Genomic DNA, 22,705 nt, shown 5'->3' with positions numbered 1-22,705 from the left:
TACAAACTCGTTTATACTATTTCTGTTGTTTACTCTCAGTCCTATGATGAACAGGATAGTAGTATTAGCTATATTTTATAGCTGAAATAACTGTGATTCAGGGGGTTAAACAACTTTCCCAAGTCTTTATAACTTAGGAAAAAGGTGAACTCATAGAATCTGATGCACCTAAAAGTCTGGTCCATTGCTATTCCCACTAAAACACAAACAAAACACCAATACCGTAAGGAAAGTCAAAGATTCAAAGAAAAGTAAGCCCAAGGGTATTTGTTTGCATATACAGAAAAACTTTAGAGTTACCCTTTTCCTATAAATCACCAAAGTGCTATGGAAATATCTTATTCAAACCAATTAAATATCGGAAGGAATCTCACTGAAAGAATCTATTTCAAGATTTAGCAAAATGAGATTACCTCAACAGTGAACTACACTGGGGTTTAAGCCAATTTCCTGACTTCTAGTCAATTTCTAAGAATACCTTTTGGGAAACAAGGTGGGAGTCCTTAGGGAAGCAAACCAGCTCATTGTGAGCACCATTTCCTGGGCGTGGCAAGGCCAGGAACCACTTTCCCATCTCTTTCTAAATTCTTCCAGTAGCTTAAAACCAGACCAGTTACGAAGGTGAACAGAAAATATGGTGTGTGATGTGTTTTGAAGAGCCCTAGGATGATTCACCGAAAAAATATCTCTTTTTTGACACCTAAGACTTAACACTAGCTAAACACCTCCTAATGTCTGTCTAAAGATACCTCTTAAAATATGCCAAGGCCTCTGAAGATATTATTCCTCTAAAACATTGGTATAGATTAGTTTACTTGGGAAGTTATTGCTCTTTCTAACAATTAAAAAAACACACAACAAAAACCAGAGCACATGCATCTTAGAATCTGGGAAGGGACACTACAGAGAGGAGAAAATGGAGGGAGATGACATGAAGAGAAACTGGCCAAATTTGCCTGATGTCCCCAGAGACAGAGCCATGGCTGCACAGAATTTGTGCAAGGCCTAAGGTTAGATGAGATTTAGAGAGGAGCTTCATGGAGAATTCACAAAGCTATCTGCTCACCAAAATTATTATCTCAGGGACCTTGAACTACTCAGGACCACATGGATGACACAGAGGTATAGGCACTGAGTGCAGCACCACTCTCACAGGCTCTCACAGATCCTAAACGACCCCACCATTGCACTGTTCATGTAGCAGGTACCTTGCTGAGAACCTAGCATGTGCCACAATGTTCAATGACTGCAGCATAGCAAGGAGTAAAACAGAAAACAATTCCTGTCCTCACAGACACAGAGCCCTCACTGTATATGGCTGCCTGGTGGTTGGTTGTGTTCTCATCTTGTCCACCTGTTCACCACTGTGACCTTCTGGCATCCTCCTAGCTCATACTGGAAATTTCATAAATCTGTGCCTACTACATAAATGAGTGCCCAAGAATATGGCAGAAGTTTGCCTGGGTCAGGCTAATCCCTAGCAGATACTAGTGAGTTATTGCACCTTTAGGGTTGGAAAGAACCAAGATATTTTCTCCTTTTAACCCATCACTTCACCATTATTTGTCTTTTTGCCTCAAGGACTTTCAGTAAATAAGATAAATATGCACCAGTTGACTTTATAAGTTCCTAGAGGGCAGGAGTCTTCACTCAGTTTCTCACATCACTACATTTAAGGCATTTCAACAGCCTCCAGAAGATCAGAGCTGCCTCCTTACCTAGGACTGTGAGCTGCCTGACCACGCAATGCCGTTTCTTGGTCTTCCTGTCCTGAGCAAAGCAGACGTAGTCTCCTTGGTCCTGCAAGGATGCATTCTGGAACTCCATGATCAAAATGTCACTTGTGCCATTAGAAAACATGGTGGCATTCATTTTCCAAAGGGCATCCAAGTTCTTGCAAATAGGTGTGGGCAGAGCCTGTGGGCCAAGTTTGTACCATGTCAGGTTCTCAAATGTAGCTCTGTCTGCGCTGCACCACAAAGACACGTTCTCCTGCTCGGTTGGCTGGGTATCAGGCTTCAGAGTGATTACAGGACCCTCTGAAATGTAAAACCCGTGGTTAGAAGGTGATGATTCAACTGGGGAGGCCCCCTATGATCTTCCTGTTGCCTTCAGACGTGCTGTACAGCGCCAAGATAAGTGAAGCTCTAGCAATCCCACACAACGTAATACACGGAGACTAGCCAAAATGGACAAGTCAGGTCCAAAATAATATTATTTTACAAAAATGGGTTATTTGGAAATGTAAATAAAATTTTACGAATATTTATCAAATATCAGCTACAGCTTGGCCATAAAACCCAGATGAACAGACAAAATCAGCAGCATTTAGAGGCCACTGTTCCTATGTCATTACAATTTCCTCCAGAAAACCCAACCTTGTCAACACGTCAGCAGCAAGCCCACGAGTATTGGTTGAACCCCAACAAGCCGAGCACTGTGCTGGACTCTGATGACGGAGACATAAATATGATGCAGGACCTGTGATTATAAGCCTGTGTGAAACCATGATCTCTCCAGGAAAGTTGGATGTACCTGAGCAGTTTCAATTTATAAACCAGAGCATCAGTTATCAGTCCAAGTCCTCTTCCTAAACGCCATGCTACTCCCAGGAATAGCAAGGGCTACAGAGTATCAGACAGCTTAGCACCCACCTGGCGGGAGATCCAGCCCACCCCTTGGAGAGCAGCACTTACTGGTCACATGAAAGGAGATGATCCTCTCTCCTCTCCCGGCTTTGTTGACCGCTTCACATTTGTACAAAGCTGACACATTTGCCGACTGGATGACAAGGGTACTTACAGTCTGTGAGAAAAACAAATCCCAGGCCATAAACAATGGAGGCTCTGTTTATGCACATGCATTCAGACTAAAAAATTAAGCCACCCCATAACCACTGTGACCTGCCTACTGCATTCATTCTACTACACTGACCACTCACAAATGCATGCAAGTATATTATGTTGGCTTAGCTCACACAGTACACAAAATGGGCTTGGGGAACCTTGTGCTTTAATATAACATATTTTCTCATTTTCATACTTGTAAAACCAGAATCACCTTATAACAGATGATTAGATTGAATGGCATTTGTGTCTTATCTTACTCTAAGCTATTAATAGGTCAGTGGTGCTTCTAAAAGTCAATGGTGTTTCCAAGCTGACTTAATATGCTAGTGTTTTATCATCCGATTTATTTGATTATCATTCTCCAATATTCCTCACATATTATTATACCCTGCTTCCATGCCAGCCTTCCATAAAAAAGAGAGAGAGAGAGACATATTTGCAAATTAAAGAACTTCAAACTCACTTTGTTTTTTCCTTCAATTTGGGCAAACTGATTTTTGTTTACTTCAATTTTGTTTCCTCCCTGGAAATCCTCCACGTTTCTCCACTTTTTACAGGTGTATGGATTTGTCATTAAGACAGCTTGACTGTAAGAGAGATAACAGATCATATAATGATTACATTTTTCTTTAATGCACGTCAACAGTAAGGAAAGGAGTCAGACTTGGGCTATTACGTTCTTAGAAATAACTTTCAATGTACCCTGCCTGGTTACAAGACTTGATGCCAATTAAAAATAGGCCTCAGCAACCAGGGAAGAGGTTCCAGGTAAATCCATTCAGGATACAGGAGGGAAGCAGCTATTCTGGGAACAAACCTCCATTCATAAATTGGATCGACAAGACAATTCAAGTTAATTTAGTTCAAAGGAAACTAAGAAACCATTGGGCTTCTTAGAGTAATCTCTGTGGGACTGTGGCCTTTGTGTAGGAAATGGTCAGCATCTGAGGCAGAATCTAGTAGTGGCCATCTCAAAAACAACAACAGGAAGTGAACTGCTTAGGGTGGTGTAGGTGACTGTTGTGGTGGGGGTTTTTTGTGTGTTTTTTTTTTTTCCTAAGGATGTCTGGACTTGTGTTAGAACCTGATAAGCTGGGCCCGAGCCTCTGAGGCTGGCTGCAGCAAGGTCTAATGCTCCCTGACTCCAGCAGCACTTCCTGGAGATGAACCTTCTGCCGGATAAGGAGAGAAGTGGTATTCACCGGTTAATTGGAATAAGGAGAAAAACCAAAGACTGGCAATTAGCAAAGTGAGCCAAGAGCCTGCATTTGGAGAGGTATACATCAGGGCTGACCTATGGAGAAAAAGCTAGCTAATGTCAAGGCAGGATACTCCACAGAAAGACTGCTAAAACCCAAGACCCAGAAAGATGGATGGAGATTAAGAGCACCACCTGAGGGCCAGCTTTCTTATTAGAGACAGCCTTCTCGGCTTAGGCTGGAGTCATGGCGGAGCCGGGCTATAAGAAATGCCAGAGGGCAGAAAGAAAGAGGGTGTGGCTCTGCTCACCTGGGGTTGTAGGTGCACTCCTCCTCCAGCTGCCAATACCAGAGGATGTGACTCAGGGGAGGAACCGCGTAGACCGTGCACGTCAACGTTTGGGTGGTGCCATATTTGTAAGAGTCCACAGGAGAGAGCAAAGATTTCTCACCAATCTGGGGTGGGACTAGAGATAAGAAAAACCACTTTTGAATTGTCAATTGGCATTACAGTATGAAAAGTTGACGCTTTTGGCAATAAAAGCCTACATTTTTCAAAGCAGATGATTTTGCCCCCATTTCGTTTTTCAAAGAATATCTAGACTTAGACACAGGAAACATGACTTCTAGTGATAGTACTACTACTACTCCTGCTACCACTAACAACAATAACACTTCTTGTTTATACTGATTTTATATAATAGGGTAAATGCTAGAGCAAGTCATATGTTAAGCGAGTTCATGAATTAATGAGATGGGATTATCCGCTGTCCATTTTTATATCTTTTTTTTCTTATTCATTTCCTTCTCCCTTACTTATCAGCTTTCCAACTTCTCTCCACTCCTCAATCTTCTACTCCCAAGTGGCTTCTAAGGGACTTCCTGGAAACTGTTACCTCCCTGAAGCTGATGTCCCCGCAAAGAAATAGAGCCAACCTCAACAGACACATGGGGAGGTGTCAGGATATATGGGAAGCACCTTAATGTCATAGGAGAAGATCCTGAAGTGTTACTATGCCTGCCAAAGAATTACAACAGAGAAGCATTTCCCATAGACGGTGTTTGGAGCAAGGTATTAATGGATTTACTGGGGAGGGATGCTTTGGTCAAATACGTTTGTTAAACCTTGAAAATTCTAAGTCTCTCCCCTTGGAGAATGGCAATATATTTGCATATTAAAAGCCCTGAGAAGTCCTGCAATAAAGTTTTATATCAACTTAGCATCTCCCACACTTACTTGACCATGACACCCCTTTTCCCCCTGACACAGAACATTTATTTATATATTTCAGTTTGAAAAAAATAAAGTTCAAATCATCCTTAAATAAAACACTCTATATCAGGGGTCCTCAAACTACGGCCCGCGGGCCACATGCAAATACAAATACTGTATTTGTTCCCGTTTTGGTTTTTTTACTTCAAAATAAGATATGTGCAGTGTGCATAGGAATTTGTTCATAGTTTTTTTTAAAAGCTATAGTCCGGCCCTCCAACAGTCTGAGGGACAGAGAACTGGCCCCCTGTTTAAAAAGTTTGAGGACCCCTGCTCTATATCTTCCCTTTATAGCCTCAGAGTCAGATCCTGGACTCCTGTTTTAAAAAAATTTTGAAAAGCTTCCACCAGCCAACAGTGTTTTCCTCCCTGAGCATGACTGGCACATCAACTTCAATGTCAAACTGAAAGCTTCCCACAAAATTCAAGAAGAGTCTTACATGTTGGCAATGCCAGGTGCACAAGTCCACGAGACAGGTGCAAAAGTGGTGCAGCTGAGGTTTGTCAACTGTCCCCGCAGGCATTCTCAGCATTTAGCCATTGAGGATACCCTCTACTTTAACCTTGCATTTGACCACCAAGCAGTTCATTCACAAACATGTCCAGAGCACACTCTCCTCTACCTCATGTCAATGCCACTGCTCTGGGTTGTTTTTATACATAGGAGCCCACTCAGGATGTGAGTGAAGCAGCAGGTGACAAAGGAATAGGAAAACATAACCATACACTTCATAATAAATTCTGGGCAGAAAAGGAAAACTGGATGGACTCACCATTCACAACCAGAGATACCATGTGGCTCTGTTTCTCCTTTGAAATGGGATTGGTAAGGATAACAGTGTAATTTCCTGTATCCTTTTCACTCACTTCCATAATCGTCAATACATGCCCCACTTTGATTGTGTGATTGGACTCAATGGGTCTTCCATTTTTATACCTATGTGGGAGAGGGGGGGAAACAGGAATTATACAATCTCGCATCGACTTTCATGTGTAGCAATGCTTTGCGTTTATTTTCGAGAGTTACCATTTTATTTCTGGCGGAGGGTAACCAAGGTACTTCACAGGGATTCGGACCCGGTCTCCCACCGTGACTTCCACCAGAGACTCCATGCCACTACTAAAAGCGACAAAAGGTTTTTCTGAAAGAAAAAAAAAAGAGAATTATTCTCATAAATGTCAACTTATTGTAAGAGGTCGTTGGGTTTATTATTTCATTTCAAGTGAAGAGTCAAAGGCCTTGGGGGTCTAAGTTCAGAGACTGCCCATACTATCCTGCTGGAAGTCACATTCTAGCCCCTCCCACACGTTCAAGTTTTGCCTTTGATTCTCCCCGCCACCCCCCCCCCCCCCGCCCCAATGTACTCTGCAAGCCTACCAATTGCTCAGGTCTCAATTCAAGCAATGTTTCCTCTGTGAAGCTTTCTCTAAGTTCCCCAAGCACTTGGGTGCTCCTTCTCCTCTGCTCCCATCACACCCTATACACACCCCACCACATGCCCCAGGACTCATCCTCAGACCTCTTCTCTTTATCAACACCTTCCTCTAGTCTCAGGTAAAAGGTCCATTTACATCCTCCTAAATGTTTGTCTCTCGCCCTGACTTTTCTGGTTCCAGGTTTATATGTTATATATCTCCTTTTGGATGTTTATGGGCATCTTCAAATGAACACACCCAATCCTGTTTCCCCTAATCTTACTCCTCCATCAATGAATGAGTAAAATCACCACTCACTCAGTTGTTCATGAAAAAAACTCAAAGGTCATCTTCCATTCTTTTTCTCTTACGCCCCCACAGCTAACGAATTAATAGGCAGATCCTATTGGCTCTAACTTCAAAAATATATCCAAAATCAGATCACTTCTCACTACTTCTACCTCTGCCACTTTTTTTTAAGCCGCCCACCATCTGTCAACTGGATTATTGTGATTAGCCTCCTAACTGGTCTCTCAACTTCCTCCCTTACTTCCTTAAAGTATTCCATATAAAAAAAGATAATAATCCTATAAAAACATAAGCCAGAACATGTCTCTCTCCCTGCTTACAACCCTGCTATGCATTCCCATATTATAAAACCCCAAATCCTTACCAAGGCTCATAATTTGGGTGCCACATAAATTATCATCTAAACTGAGACATTTATGTGAGTGAAAGAGAAATTAAGTTATTTGCTCAAAGCCCCACAGAAAGTAATTCAATCCAGATTTTTCCAACTGCAAAGCCCATGCTTACTCAAGTGGGACTCTCAGCCTTGCAATAAAATGAAAATCTAACTATCTTAGATAATAACATTCTGCATATTATAGTAATAATAGCACCAACAACAACTACAACAAGTACTATTTAGTGAGCTTTAATCATCTATTGGCTCATCTCACCATTAAAGTTGGGATTTTGAATCCAAGCTATGCTCTTGGCCTCCAGGTCATGTGGCCTCCCTAGCAAGAGTTCAGAAATCTATAATAATAAAAGCGTAATATACTAATTAGACCGGACATCCTTCCGGCGACCTTCCAGATGAAGCTGGGGCTGTGAGGGAAGCCCGGGTCCCGGGTGCCAGAGGGAAGCTGGTGCCAGCAGCCAGGGGAAGGAAGTCCTACTCTTGCACGAATTTCGTGCATCAGGCGTCTAGTATCTTCTGAATGATCAAAATAAGGTTCACTACCTGATCTGAATTTATTTAAATTATGTCACATTCCAAAGCACAGCGTAATTCCAAAGGAGATCTTAGCTTACCGTGGACCGTGACGAATGTGCTGTTCCTCTTGGCCATCAGCCCACTGGAAGCCTCACAGGTGTACCACCCTTGGTCACTCCGGGTTACACCATCTATAGTCAAGGTGCTCAGAAATTTCTTCATGTCACTCCCAGACTGGGTTTTTAGGTCCCGGTTCACAAGTTTCTTATGCTGATGCTGTAAAACAGTTTGCTAAGTCCAGGATAACATTACCCAGTAGATTCTAGATACCCAGAACATCAAGTCTTGGCTCTTGGTGGACATTACTTAATGCTAATAATAGAGATTTCAGAACTTTTAATATATGTAGACAACAAATATATTTGGTTTCAGGAGAAATAAGTGGAACCGAATGAAAAAGGATTTTTAAAACCTCACATAGTGGGAATGAGATGGGTATGAACTGCAGAAACAGGCAAATAGGATCACTGTTTAAGGAGAAGTGTGTCTCATGCCACCTCTTGAAGAGAGAAATTCTCTTAAAGGGAAAACAGATCAAAGACTTTGCAGAACAGAGAAATAAAGCAACCTGGGAAGATGGGATCATCCAGAGAAAACTAATCTTCAGAGCCTGATGGTAGCAGAGTGGGACAGAGAATTCTTGGCATTGCATCTTCTTTTCCATTAATGTTGTCTGTTCTGCAATTCTCTTAAAGTGTGTGTGTGTGTGAAGATATTTACATTTTATCTGGCTAGAGAGGTCCCTATCTCTCTCCAGCCAATGCTATTGGAGCTGATTAGCAAAGTATTTAGAGAGCTGGCTTTAAATTGTTAGTGTTACCTTCAAAGAAGGGTATTCCCAGTTGAAGTCAATCCCCACATTTAGTTCAGTTCTTGCTGTACAATTTAAAACAAGCTTCTCTCCAACAGACAGCTCGACTTTGTGAGCGGGGCTCAGAACTACATCATAAATCTTTGACCCTGGAGCAAGTAAATTGAAAAAACAGAAAGTGAGAGGGAAAACAAATCTATGAGTTGGCACAAGCTTTCCCCCAAATGATGCAACATTAACATGTGTCACATCATCTTTCCCTGAGGGTTTCACCAATATTTGGGAGCTCTCAGAAAAATGGCCAGTAGAGATTTACAAAGCAAACGTTCAGGGATCTCAAAGATGTTGGAGCCCAGTGGAGAGAAAAGTAGTAAAATTTAAGTAAATGGCCAATGGGGCCAGCTTTAGTAAATTGCTGAACTTTCCATAAAATAGGTATAATTAAAATAATAGATGCCAAGCAATGCTCTGAACATTAAATTTTCCATAAAATATGCTTCAGTTAATAGTATTCTTTTTCATCCTTGGTCTTGGCAAGAAAAGAGAAAACCTTGATTGCACATGGGTTTATTTGATTTTTTTTTAAAAAGAGTAGATATTAATGAGTTGCCCAATACTGTGTCTTGAGTTAATATATTTTTCAAATCCCTGTCTTTCACTCTATACCTAAATCTCCAGGATGTTAATACAGGAAGCCAATCTTTGTGTGTGACAATAATGATATAGAAAGAAACTATTCTCTTACCTACAACCACAACTATGTACATAATAGACTGGTAACTTTCATCATTAATTTTTGCTTCACAGAAGACCATGCCTGCATAGCTGATCATGTAGCTGGGAATAGTAAAGCCTTTCTTACTGTCCCAGGAAATTCTATTACCATCAGGAACAAACCTCTTTTCTGGATATCTCTGGGTAGAAAGAGAAATATCAAATATTTAATCAAGTGTTATCCAAAAGCAAAATCATGTAAAATGATCACTAAAAAATTGACAATTTAAGAATACAAATTGGTTTTCTTTATTGTCATTTTGACCCTTCCTATAAGATCTTTAAATATCATTCTTGATGTTATAGTATAAACAAGCTACCCATCTTAGTAGTTTAAGATTATGACAACAGAAGAGAAGACTGAAGATGTAACTTACTGCACAAAGTGACACATTGAGGTTTGAAACGGACCCAAGACATGGAATCACCACAGTTTTGTTTTTGTTCTCCATGATGTACACAACTCCATGTTGGTCGCTAACAGAAGCAATAAATGGAGATCTGTAATCTAAAAGAAAATTTAATTCTGTTTACTTAATGGAATTTACTGGAAAAGTTGGTTATCTTTCAGGTTCTGAGAAGGATTGGAATTGACATTCACACTAGGGGAAGGAATCCACAGGTCAATCTGCTGGTACATATCTGGCTCCAAGGGTATTCTGCAAGAAGGGGGTGTGTGTGTGTGTGTGTGTGTGAAAAATCTGAAAGAAAAATCACAGAATGGAATTGACTCCTTTCACAAGGATCATCAATAAGAATAATATATTTTATAGGCTCCACATTTAAATAGACCAATCATTACAATGTTTTCAAAAGGAATGAGCATACTTCTTCACTTTTCATATGCATTTTCATATTCACATATAGATTTTTCATATACATTACATTTTTCATATATAAATTTTAAAGTAAATTTAAATCTTTACACTTTACCTACTGAGTTTTATTGATGTTAAAAAAAAATTCATGCTCTCTTTCTTTAGGCAAATAATGTAAATGCCATGAAAATAAATGAACAGATCCCAAAGGAAGTTTAAAATAAGCAAGAAATAATTAATAATTTTTGAATTGTTTTATATGGGTATTTTAAAATTGTGAAGACTCAGTGCGAGATTCTTTATAAAATAATGTTTAATAATTATTGCATCTAGTTTAAGATTCAGCAGTCATTAATATCTTCAATGACAAAACTTGAAAAGCCGCCATAGCAAAGAGTGAGAAGAAAATAAAAGAGATTTTAATGCCGTTCAAACATTGTTCATACAATGTTCATACGCTGGTGGGAAACTCCTCTGTTCCCCTGAGATAGAGTTGATGTGGAGTGAAATCATGCCTGAACCCTCGGAAAGATAATCGTTCAAGCTGCTATGCCCCACACACCTGACTTAGCATTGTCAAAGCTCTTCAAGATGGTTGGTCCAAGGGAAGAAAGAGTTAATTAAACCAAAGGGGACAAAGGCAACTAATTCTCTCAACAGCAGAAATCAGATTTCCTTCCCAGCTGGAAAGCACAGAAAGGCAGCCAATCCAGCCCACCACATGCCATAGCCATTATCTTGCCAGGCCGGGGCCCACTTCCTGGCTCCATCCATTGCTGGAGGGAATGGGGTCAGAAGACTAGGGAAGTAAGGTGGAGACCAGAGGGGACATTAAAGGGCTGTCCAGCATTTTCTTTCCCATTGTTAAGCTTCATGACCACGATCTCGAACAGCTTACCTCGTCAACAGGAAGCCGAATTTGATGATATACAAAAGATGAGCAACATACAAATAAACAGTGCTAGGGCTTGCTACTTCTTAACATTGCCTACCATTCATCCATATGGTAGGAAATGTTATAGAGCTTGCTTACAGAAGCCTTTGGAAACTAAATTAACCCCTTGACGTCAGACTAAAGCTATTCGGTAAATCAATTGTATTTCAATATCCCATGAAAAGGGAAATAAACAAAAGAAACCCAAACAACCACCCATCCTCTCAAAATAAAATATTTACTGAAACTCATGAAATGCGTTTTCACATGTCTCCAGGTTTCCTGACTCCAGGGAGAAGGAAATAAGGAGATATTATGGGAGAGGTTCATCGTGTAGTCTATTTCCAGACAGGCTGAAAGCAGGAAATCCTCGCAATCTTCTGAGAAAGCCTGGTCTCCCAAGACTGCCGGATCAAAAGGAGCCAGAAATTCTCAAAGATCTGAGCTTTGTCTCTTTCACATTCTGCAGAAAGGAGGCACAGAATTCTACCTTGGGTCATGCTTAACCTGGACAAAAAAATAATTCTCAAATACTATACAATCCAGGAGGACATGTTATTTTGATGTGTTCTCCACTTTTCCATTGCACCGACTAAACTGCATTATGAAAATGCAAGTGTATATATTCTAAATACGTTTTTCAAGCTGACAAAATTCTTGTGCTATAAAAGATGCTTCTGGAAAAAAAGTTGATGCCATCTTCACCTACCTCAAGTCCTCTGGTATTTAAAGAGATGTACAAATGTATAAATAAAATGTCTATAAAAGTCATCTACACTGAAAAAAAATTAGTACGTCCAAGCAAAATACTATATAATATTTACATTCTTCCAAATTATATGATAAGTATCTCATTAGTTAAGTCAGGTTTTCACAGGGAAATTCAGGTAGTAGAAGAGTTTTGAAATGCAAAGAAAGAATTCATATTATAAATACTGAATACATGTAACATTGTATTTTATCCTGCATGGGTGTTAATTGGCCACCATGGTGTCAATCTAGAATGATGTAGCATATCACCCACCATATCAGACCACACAAAGGAGAGAAACACTGTCCTCAAAGACCCTTTGAGGCAGCATCTCCATTTGCACCAAAGTATGGGAATAATTTACTATAAAGTTTAAGAGGGAAAAGTTCCTATGAACAAAAGAGCGCCAGATTCCTTGGCTGTTTCCCTGTGCATTCTTGGGGAAATCTCTTACTGCTGTAGATAACCTATCTCTCCACAGAAACCATTCCATAATTCACACTGAATCTTCCTTTTCAAGTATTTCTGGTGTGTGTTTTTTTCTCTCAAACATCAGAAGGCTTTTTATAAACCTCCATAGCCAATTGTGAACACAGATTTCCCTTAGAAACAAAGGTCAGAACGAAACTAACTGGAGAAAGTGATGTAACCGAGCCCCAAGCTCCAGAACAAATCAATGAGTCTTATGCTCAGAGGAAGCCTTGGGAGAGAAGAATTTTGTATATTCCTGTTGGCCAAGAGCCTTTAGGGCGAGCCTTTTGTTGTACTCTGATTCTTTCTTGCGCCTATTGTGTCTTATAGCTGGCAAATCAATGTGGGAAATGAACTCCTTTTAACCACTTACCTTGAACGTAGACATAAACAATCGAGGCCACATCAGTGTCCTGGTAGAAGCACTTGTAGGCTCCAGTATCATTTCCGATCACTTTTGGAATTGTGAGCGTCTTACAGAAAAAGCCGTCACTGCAGTCGGTCACTTCTACTCTTTTCTCAGAGCCACTCTGATTGTTGGGCCAGAGCCAGTCCAAGTCCCTCTGTCCCCTGAAAAATTAATTCCAGGGAAGTATTAATGTGAACTGCCACATTATAAAGCTGTTTCTAAATAAAAACAAACCAACAGAAGTTCCGGTTCTCAAACTTATATAGACTTCTCAACAGTCACACAGACTTCTACCGACAAAGATAGGTGATTTCAACAAATAACCAAAAAAAAGCCATAGACTCAGCTTCAGAAATCAATTATAGGGATTCCTGAGTTTTTTTATTAATTTACTCATTCAACAAATATTTATTAAGTATGTGCTATACGTCCAACTGGAGATACAGCCGTGAAAATCAGACAAAAAATCAGACAAAAATCAATGCCATTATGGAATCTCAGTCACATTGGAGGAGACAGGCAATAAAAAAGTAAATAAACCTCAAAATAGCAGACATTTTTTAAAAAATTAAAATGTATTCTTTACACAGTGGTGAAAAGTACTACAAACAAAATATAGATGATACGAAGAAAAGAGTGAAGAGTTCTGGAGGGAAGAGTCTTGATGAAGTGGGCTAAATGAATATCAGAAGAAACAGTATTCTAGGCAGAGGGCACACAAATGTAAAGACCTTGGAGTGGGTACATATCTGGAGTGTTAAGGGAATAATAAGGAAGCCAGAATGGCCAGATAAGAGTGAGCGAGCAGGAGAGTAAGAAGTGAGGTTAGGGAGGGGTCAACTGTCTAAGAGCCTCGCAGGACCTGTAAGGAGTACATTAAGATATAGATTACTTTTTTAAAAACATGTTTTTATTGATGTCAGAGAGAGGAAGGGAGAGGGAGAAGGAGCTAACATCAATGATGAGAGAGAATCATTGATCGGCTGCCTCCTGCACGCCCTCTAATGGAGATGGAGCCTGTAACCGGGGCATGTGCCCTGACTGGGAATCAAACTGTGACCTCTTGGCTGATAGGTCAACACTCAACCACTGAGCCACAGCAGCCCGGCAAAACATAGATTACTTTTATTGCAGCATTTCTCTACAAAGTTCCAAGGAGGATAGTCAATGTCAAGAAGACGTTTACATACTGATCCTTGTTTCAAAGAACTTGAAATTTCATGAAGTTGCAGTTACATTCATGGAACTTCATAGCTTTCTCAGAACATAAGAAATGTTTATTAGGAATTTTAAAAAGGAGTATGATTTTTTTTGAGGATTTTAAATATTCTTTGTTGCTGAGGGTAAGAGGCAAATCTAGTGAGAAATGTGTATTGAAATAGCAAAGTTAGAGAAACAGCACCTGTTAATGTAATTTTTCCCCCCAGGTATCGATGACCTACCCTTGATAACGGACTAGGGTATCCTTTACACTCTGCAATTTAAAATAGATCCGTGTCACTGTGTTGAACACTTGGTATTCAGCAATCATAAACAATGGCAATAAGTTGCCCAAGGTTGTTGGTGGACCTCCAGCACTCTTCTCAGAGGGCAACATTGCCTCTACCCATCATTCTGCCAAAACTGTTCTTCACAAGCTTCTGCATAATCACTACATTGAACCCCAGGGCCTTCTCCTTGTCCTCCTGGGTTAGTGGCTAAAAGGCAAAAATTAAAGGCCTCTTCTTCTTGTCATAGAGGCCTGTTTTCCTGGTTAACAAAACTCAATAATAGTATGGCTTCTTGCTAGCAAGTGAGAAGAGAGGCATTCCAGAATATTGAGCCAGAGTATGAAGTTCATTACCTATGCAGAGTAGGTACTCAGTAATATTAATGGCTGAATATTAAATTGCAACCACAGTCAGAATTTTATCATGACATAAAGTTCTTGAAAAGAGCTAAAAAGATGCCCAAGAGCCACTCACAAGCTGTGTTATAAATATGGCCCAAAACTTCTTCAACCCTATCCCTTAAGGGTAAGTCCTCAACTTCATTTATTCATTCAATATTTATTGAGTGTCAACTATATAATGCCTGGTTCTATACTAGTTATTGGGGGGAATGTGTTGGCAGAGGGCAACAGAAAATATGCCAGCAAAATAATGAAGAATTTTTGGGAGAAAACCTTTCTCATTTTTTCATAATTATGTCATTTCTTAGAAACCTCACTACTTATAAACAATCACTATAAATCTATTACAATTATGCTGTATGGAAATTATTTTTTGCTCAATAATGAGTTACTTAATACAGGAAATACTTATCTACATATCTAAAATCAATCCTTACCTGCAAGTAATCTGAAGAGTTGTATTAGCCATAATTGTAAGGATGTCTTTTTGTATGCTGAGCCTGGGTGGGTCAAGAGAAACACTAGGCAAACCTAGAAACAAATTAAATTAATGAATGTAGTTGCCACTGAGTCAGGCCCAATAGGAAACACCTTCCATAAACAATGCATACTCCATAACTTTAAAAGACCTCTTCAGCAATTCATTAAACTGTGAATTTACTTTTCACCATTCCCAGTAAAAGTTCACAAGCTGTGTCATAACAGGAAGAATGGGCAGATGGTCATAAACCAACACAACAGTTCTGCAATTCATAGAGCTAGGGTGGAGTTCCTGTTTTCCTGCATTGCCAACTTCAAGGTCTTACAAAAGGATATGGGGCATTGAAACCCAATGAACCTTCATCTGATGATCTCACTCCCTGAGGAAAGGACCCACTGACATTTCTTATAAAACATAGGATGCACACATTCAACTAAATTGCTGATTAACAAATACTGCTTAGAGAGATTTCTATATAGTTCATCTGTACCCTGAAGGGGGTAGGAATATCCATGACCTTGTCTCACTTTCCTTTGTCAGATTTCTGGTAACTAAACTGCCAAAGTTGAAAGACTACATTAAAACCAGTTGAGAGAAACTGAGTAAAATGTCACATAATATGCCTATTAATATACTTTTCCTCAGAGAATAGGACTAGAAAAAGTGTAATGTTAATGAATTGCAATTGGGGAATCTCAACTTAACAATCAAAGTTCTGAGTTCCTCCTGAAACCGAGTTTGGAACACAAGAAATCTGACTTTACTTAAAAATACCATAGGATATATTCCTCACCATGGGTTAGGTTACTCCACAGTAAGAAAACTGAGTTCTCTGTCAACTACATGCAAACAGCTACCAGATTTTGGAAGAGTATCAGAAAAAAAAAAAAACTGACCATGATGCTATGGTCTTAACTAATATCCAGATCTTCAAAACACCACCTTAACAAGAGATCAATGCTTGCTAAGTACCCAAGCTTAATATGATTGTTAACTCACATCAACTAAGTACAAATGACCTCTAGGCCTAAACTGGCATTGACCTCGTTGGGCAAATAAGAGGGTATAAGCAAATATGAGAGAGTGTGAGCAAACAGAGTATGAGCAAATATTCAGTGCAAATATCCAATGCATTGAATCTATGGATCCCAATGTGAATAGCTGCAGGCAAAATGAGCAACTGATCACACATGTTTTCACACACTCACCCAAATGTGCAAAATAGGTTGCTAACATAACTGTAGATTTGTTGACAAGTAACATACTTAAAAAATAATTTTAAAAAGCTTTAAAAATCTGAAAATCAACTTATATCAACAAATCTTATAAACTACTTGGCATTGGTACCAACTTGTGTTTCAGACAATGCTTGTTGAACTTTACATTGTGTCAGAATGTCCCTGGCCCTACAAGTCTGCATTTTAATAAGCACATGAGGTGACTCAATCATACATGGTCACTCTTGGACAACTGTTGGTCTTGGATGGTCATGTTCAGTTAATTTGCACAGCACTTTACACTATGAAAGACAAACAATAAAGCAAAATGTTTAAAAGTAAAAGAAAAACCTTCTAATAATGGAGTCCCACTTTGTCTAAGAAGGAAAATGAAAACAATTTACTTGGATAAATAAACACTAGGTTGAGAAACATATCAAAAACAGTAACTTAATATAATTTGCACAATTATCCAAATGGAAAAGAGCCCGTTATTTAGGCTCATGCATATGAGAGAAAACACAATGGTAGTAAAGACTAAGCTCTGCTCACCCCACCACCAAAATGAGAGATTCTTGAAGATCTTCATTAATTATTTCAACAGATTATCTCACACGCTAGATGTACTTCCCTGTGTTAAAAACATTTTTAAAGTACTTTTCATGGGAAGCCAAAACAACACTATACTTTCCTAGGGACACATCAACAACAACAACAAAAAACTATGCAACCAGGCTATCAGTAATGATAACGTTCAACTCATATCTGTAGACCAACACTCAATTTTTTTCTCTATTAAGCTTCATTCATCTTCATTGGCAATTTTGAGTTCTACTCTTCAGAAAGTTCTAAAGAAATAACTATAAGCAGTACATATGCTACTGCTCAATAAAAAGCCCTTCTATGTTCAAATCCCATAGCCAAAATTAATTAATTTGTGCACTGTTACCCTTCCAGAGACAGGAAGGAAAAACAACAGTGCCTCTGTCTCTAGAACTTGATGGCACCAATTATAGTCCAATCCAATTAAGCAACTCACACACTCTGAAAGGGCAACCTCATCATTGTATTCAGGGCAACCCGATTACCAGTTGACTACTGCTACACTATGAAACACCCCAGGCTTAAAAGGAACTCACTTCTTTGTGAGATACAGAACAAACCACATGTTCCAGACCTTCATTCTCTCCCAATAAAGGGGGAGAGGGAGGGCTTGTCATGGACATATGAGTGTCCATGGCGGAGCTGGCCCTGATGAACCAAATCATTTTAAAAAATCAATAACTATAGACAAATGATCTGTTACTTTATATGTCTTTTAAAAAAACAAAAACCTGAGTCTTTTCTTTTTATATAAGGAATTTTTTCCTGAATTATTTGTTATCTCTCTCCACAGCCACCCAACCCCCTTTCTCCACCCTGTCCCCTTTCTCACCCTCCAAAGAGTGCAAATCTGGAAATCAGTAAGCTGTGGCTACAGAAAACAGATAGAGGCAAGGGGTGGGGAGAGAAAGAAAGAAAGAAAAAAAGCAAGAGAATTTATTGCATCAAGAGTATATGTGTTCCTAATCTGGAAGGAGCTAAATATTTGGTGGCAGGGAGAGCGAGAGTGTGCGTAATCTAGGTATCAAGTCCCCTAGAGCCAGTTTGCAGAACGTGAACTAGTGACCATGCGCTTACCGCAAGGACCAAAGCGCTTTAAAAGATCTGAAATTGTTTTTCATAGGAAGTGACTGTTACTTGAAGACACTTTGGGAACCTGTCAAAGTCCCGAGTCCAAGCCCCAATTTCCTCCCTTCTCTCTGCGGGGAAAACGGCGTCCTGCACCAAGACGGGAAAAATGCCCCCCCTCCCTGCCCCCCCCCCCCCATCTCATACAGTGAGTGTGTGAGCGAGTTCGAGCCAAAAGGGAAGAGCAGCCCCCGTCACCGCTTGACTCTTTGAGAGGCAGAGCTGAGCGCAAGGTGCTCCCTGCAAGGCCCCTTCCCTGCGCGGGAGCGAGGATGGTGCGAGCAGGGGCCCTCCTTCCACCGCTTTCCCCGCCTGCGCCTGCGGGAGCATCTCCTGCCGGCCAGCCTCGGGCGCCTTCCCACCCCTCCTCCCTCCAGCCGAGGCCCCTGTCCGAGGCCAGAGTCGTGGAAAAGGAACCGGGCTCAGGAGCCCACCAACTTGCTAGGGAATCGTGGGCCCGTCGCTGAGCCTCGTTGGTCAATGAAGGAACATAAAGCGTCCGGTCACTTTCAACGCTCCAGCTCTAAGGTCCCAGGGAGGTCTGGCCTCCGCGTCCTCTCCGCATCCCCATCTCCCCGCCCGCACCCGGCCTCTCAGCCTTCCTCCTGGGGAGCGGGCTCCTTACCCACAAAGGCAGCCCGAGTCTCCACGCAGAGCCACAGCGCGACGGCCAGCAGCGCCTTGCTCTCCATCCCGCACCCCGCGCCGGGCGCAGTGCCCAGAATTGGGGCGCCGGTCCTGTCTCCCCCGGCCCGCCCCGCCAAGAGGGCGTGGAGGTGGACCGCGCGCTGCAGGGCAGGACCCCGGGGTGCGCAGGGCGAGGGTGCCTCGGCTCCGGCCTCGGCTGCAGGGTCGTCCGCGGGCGCCGGTAGCAGAGGATGTCCCGGCTGCGGGACAACTCCGGACTTGCTGCAGCGCGCGGGTGCTGTGCGCGCGGGCAGAGGAAACCCGACGATGCACGGCCTGCGCTCCGGGGTCCCGGGACCTAGTGCCGAGAGAAAGCCTGTGGCAGAAACTCTAGAGCGCGGGGGCGGGGCGAGGCGGGGCGGGACCCGGGGCAGGGCTCCCCCCGCCCTGTGCCGGCCCCGCCCCTCAGCCCGGTACCGCTCCTGGGTCCCCGGCTCCCAACGCCCATTACGTCTCCCTATCTCTCACTTGGCCCGGAACCCCGCCTGGCCCGAGTCCCCCGACGTCTCAGCCGCAACAACCCAGTTTCTGGCAGAAATAAAATGTGGCCGCTGACAGGTTCTGAGCCACTCGGAGGTTCAGTCGGCTGCTGGACCGCCGAGGTGCTGGGGAGCAGTACTGGGAGCTCAGCGAGGGGCACTGCGCCCTCAGGATGCGCGCCAAAGTTTGGGAAGGTCCTCCGTGCCACGCGAGCCTCAGTGGCTGGGAGACAGGTTGGGGATCAGCAGCAGGTTAAAGCAACTGGGGAGAGCCGGGTCCTCAGCTGAAACGCAGGATCGCCAACTGGCCGGGGCTCCGGGGATCGCAAACTGGCCTGGACTCCAGCCGGTACGGTGTGCTGCTCTGCCAGCACAGCTGTAGTTTACAAATCTGAATCTGAAATAGTCACAGTATGCCCTCCCCCAGTTCTCCAAAGTTCCCGGTATTTTCTCTTCTACCTGGCGGCTTCATGTGTTTTAAAGTTACCTGTCAAGCACCCAAACGCATTTAAATTTGAGACACATGCCCCCCTCCCCCCCCCCCCCTGCAATCTGGCTTTCACCGAAAACCTACCTCAGGCCTCCAGAGAGCTGGAGGTACCCAGGGCTTTGGCACACCCACCGCGGGAGTGGGAGTGAGGGTCACCCGGCCGGCCAGTGGGGCTCTCGGTGCTCCTCACAGGGGCCCCTAGCGTGCCTCCTCTTGGGCCTTAGGCCAGGCCCCTTTACAGAGCACAGCTTCCAGCCAAGATACCCTGGAGAAGCAGTGAAGCCGAAGCTCCCAGACCCTGGGCACCCAGAACACTGCACCAAACCCCACAACTCTCTCCACATATGTGGGCTCTTTGTGGAGCTTGGGAGGAGAACTCTGATTTCTTTCTGAACACATTTATTTCTTCTTTTCCCTCCGTTTCTCCCCACATGGGGGGGGGGGGGGATGATATCAGATATCTCCTAACATCATTCAGTGGGGATCTTCCAGATTCCTGTCTCCTACTTCTCAGGTGCTTTTCAATGACAACTTAAAGGACCATCCTAAAGGAAAATGAAGAGGAAAAATTACTTCTACATCTAGTCCAAACCCTTCCTCCTGAAATACACAATTAATGTAAACTGCTGCTTTTGTTATACTACCAGTATTTTAAAGAATTTTTTCTGTACTTACACCAGGTTAACAATTGAAATACCTTTTTTAAAATATATTTTTATTGATTTCAGAGAGGGAGGGAGAGAGAGAAACATCAGTGATGAGAGAGAATCATTGATTGGCTGCCTCCTGCACGCTCCTACTGGGGATCAAGCCCACAACCCGGGCATGTGACTGTGACCAGAATCGAACCCAGGACCCTTCAGTCTGCAGGCCAACGCTCTATTCACTGAGCCAAATTGGCTAGGCAGTGGTCGGCAGACTCATTAGTCAACAGAGCCAAATATCAACAGTACAACGATTGAAATTTCTTTTGAGAGCCAAATTTTTTAAACTTAAACTATATAGTTCGGTACATTGTTATTAACTTAATTAGGGCACTCCTAAGGCTTAGGAAGAGCCACACTCAAGGGGCCAAAGAGCCGCATGTGGCTTGCAAGACGCAGTTTGCCGACCATGGGGCCGCTAGGGCAACAATTGAAATACTTTAATTCTGAAACATAATGCATGTATTTGGTTTAAAAATATTTTAATGTGAAATGGGTTTTTTATTTTATTTTATTTTATTGCTTAAAGTATTACAAAGAGTAGTACATATGTTTCCTTTTTTTCCCCATTGACCTTCCCCCGGCCTCCCCTACCCCCAGTATCTTGTATCCATTGGTTATGCTTATATGCATGCATACAAGTCCTTTGGTTGATCTCTTACCCCCACCCCCGCCGCAACCCTCCCCAGCCTTCCCGCTGTAGTTTGACAGCCTGTTCGATGCTGCTCTGCCTCTGTATCTATTATTGTTCATCAGTTTATAATGTTCTTTATTATCCATAAATGAGAAACCCTTCCTTTGGCAGAGGCAAGCATTTCTACCTTCCTTTTTTCCCCAAGCAAATTCTATGCACGTGTCACTACAGTTATATCACCCTCCTCCATGCACAAAGAGTAGCCTGGGTATTAATACTGTTTGAGCGTTGGCTTTTTCACTTTAAAATATAACTTGGAGATCATTCTACATCAATCCTCAGGGCTCCATCTTGTTCTTTTTAATAGTGCCATGGTGCCCCATCATATGCATGGACTAATAGTTAACCTTGGAGTTATTTGTTAGAGGCAGGAGTATCCCTAGAGAAACTCCTTGCTTCCTGCTAGTAAACTCAGCAAAGAAAACAGGATGGGCTCTGGCAAAGTTGGATAAGGGGGAGGAGATGAAACATGAGTTGCAGAAGGCAGTTTTTCCCCATCTCTATCTCCAAACAGTTCTTCCCTCTCTGCCTTATTTACAATGCATGACACTTCCTTTTCCACATCTCACTTAAGAAGATAGTGTCTCCTCTGAATGCAAACCAGAACCTGCAGGCCATGGTAATAGCCCCTTTAGAAGTCTTGGAAGGAAATGATGCGCCTTTGATGGCCGCAAGACCAGAATTTGGCAGGGTCTCAGTGAAATCAGTCTACCACATTCCCTCCCACACAACACTCAGAAATGCCTTGCATTCATGAAAGATGGCAAAGTATGTTATTTACTGTTTTTAAATGTCTATTCCATGTGCAACACCCTTCCATTATTGGGCACCACTGCAGAGGAGTGATCTTATGAGTTAATTGGTCAGTGCAGGTACGACAACCACCTATCAAAGTGCCCATAAATGGTATTCAGACACATTTGTGGCGAAACAACAAGGAATAGTGCTAGGTTCACAGACTCTGGGGCTACACTGTCTGGGCTTGACTCTCAGATTTACCCCTTACTGTCCATGTGGTCTTGAGTAACTTATTAGTTAAGTATTTTTTAAATGATAATAGATAGTATCTTTGTGTAGGGTTTTGCAACAATTAAATGATGTAAGGCACTTAGACTAGGACCTAACATCTGGAAAGCACAGATGCCCAGCACATAGTCAGCATCCCATACCCATTAGGAAGTATTCTGCAAACGTTAGGCATTACAATGCACGGTCTCCATCATGCTGCCATGATCCAAACTGCAAATAAGGCTCATTCATTCAACAGTCTTTGAGCACCTCCTATGTGCCAGGCACTAGGACTAAAGTTACCACGGCGAAAACAATGAGAGCATAAATGAGCAG

General features: G+C 42.1%; 1 protein-coding gene across 1 annotated transcript in view; it reads right to left on the bottom strand.

Annotated features, from left to right (window-relative positions):
* Nucleotides 1-19,147, bottom strand: part of KDR (kinase insert domain receptor) — a 42,315-nt gene extending 23,168 nt beyond the window's left edge. The window contains exons 1-13 of the mRNA XM_081087981.1: nt 18,933-19,147; nt 15,316-15,409; nt 12,952-13,148; nt 9,982-10,112; nt 9,576-9,744; nt 8,840-8,979; nt 8,058-8,235; nt 6,349-6,463; nt 6,095-6,258; nt 4,359-4,515; nt 3,313-3,436; nt 2,697-2,805; nt 1,719-2,039 (exon numbers count right to left, since the gene is read on the bottom strand). Coding sequence (XP_080944107.1) covers nt 1,719-2,039; nt 2,697-2,805; nt 3,313-3,436; nt 4,359-4,515; nt 6,095-6,258; nt 6,349-6,463; nt 8,058-8,235; nt 8,840-8,979; nt 9,576-9,744; nt 9,982-10,112; nt 12,952-13,148; nt 15,316-15,409; nt 18,933-18,999 — 1,966 coding nt within the window. The 5' untranslated portion in view covers nt 19,000-19,147. The remainder of the gene's footprint in view (nt 1-1,718; nt 2,040-2,696; nt 2,806-3,312; nt 3,437-4,358; nt 4,516-6,094; nt 6,259-6,348; nt 6,464-8,057; nt 8,236-8,839; nt 8,980-9,575; nt 9,745-9,981; nt 10,113-12,951; nt 13,149-15,315; nt 15,410-18,932) is intronic.
* Between the last annotated feature and the right edge of the window lie 3,558 nt (nt 19,148-22,705).

Source organism: Myotis nattereri (assembly GCF_964212035.1).
Source record: "Myotis nattereri genome assembly, chromosome: 1".
NCBI classification, from domain to species: Eukaryota; Metazoa; Chordata; class Mammalia; order Chiroptera; family Vespertilionidae; genus Myotis; species Myotis nattereri.
The sequence above is the reverse complement of the archived record's forward strand: the minus strand, read 5'-3'. Positions and strand labels throughout refer to the sequence as shown.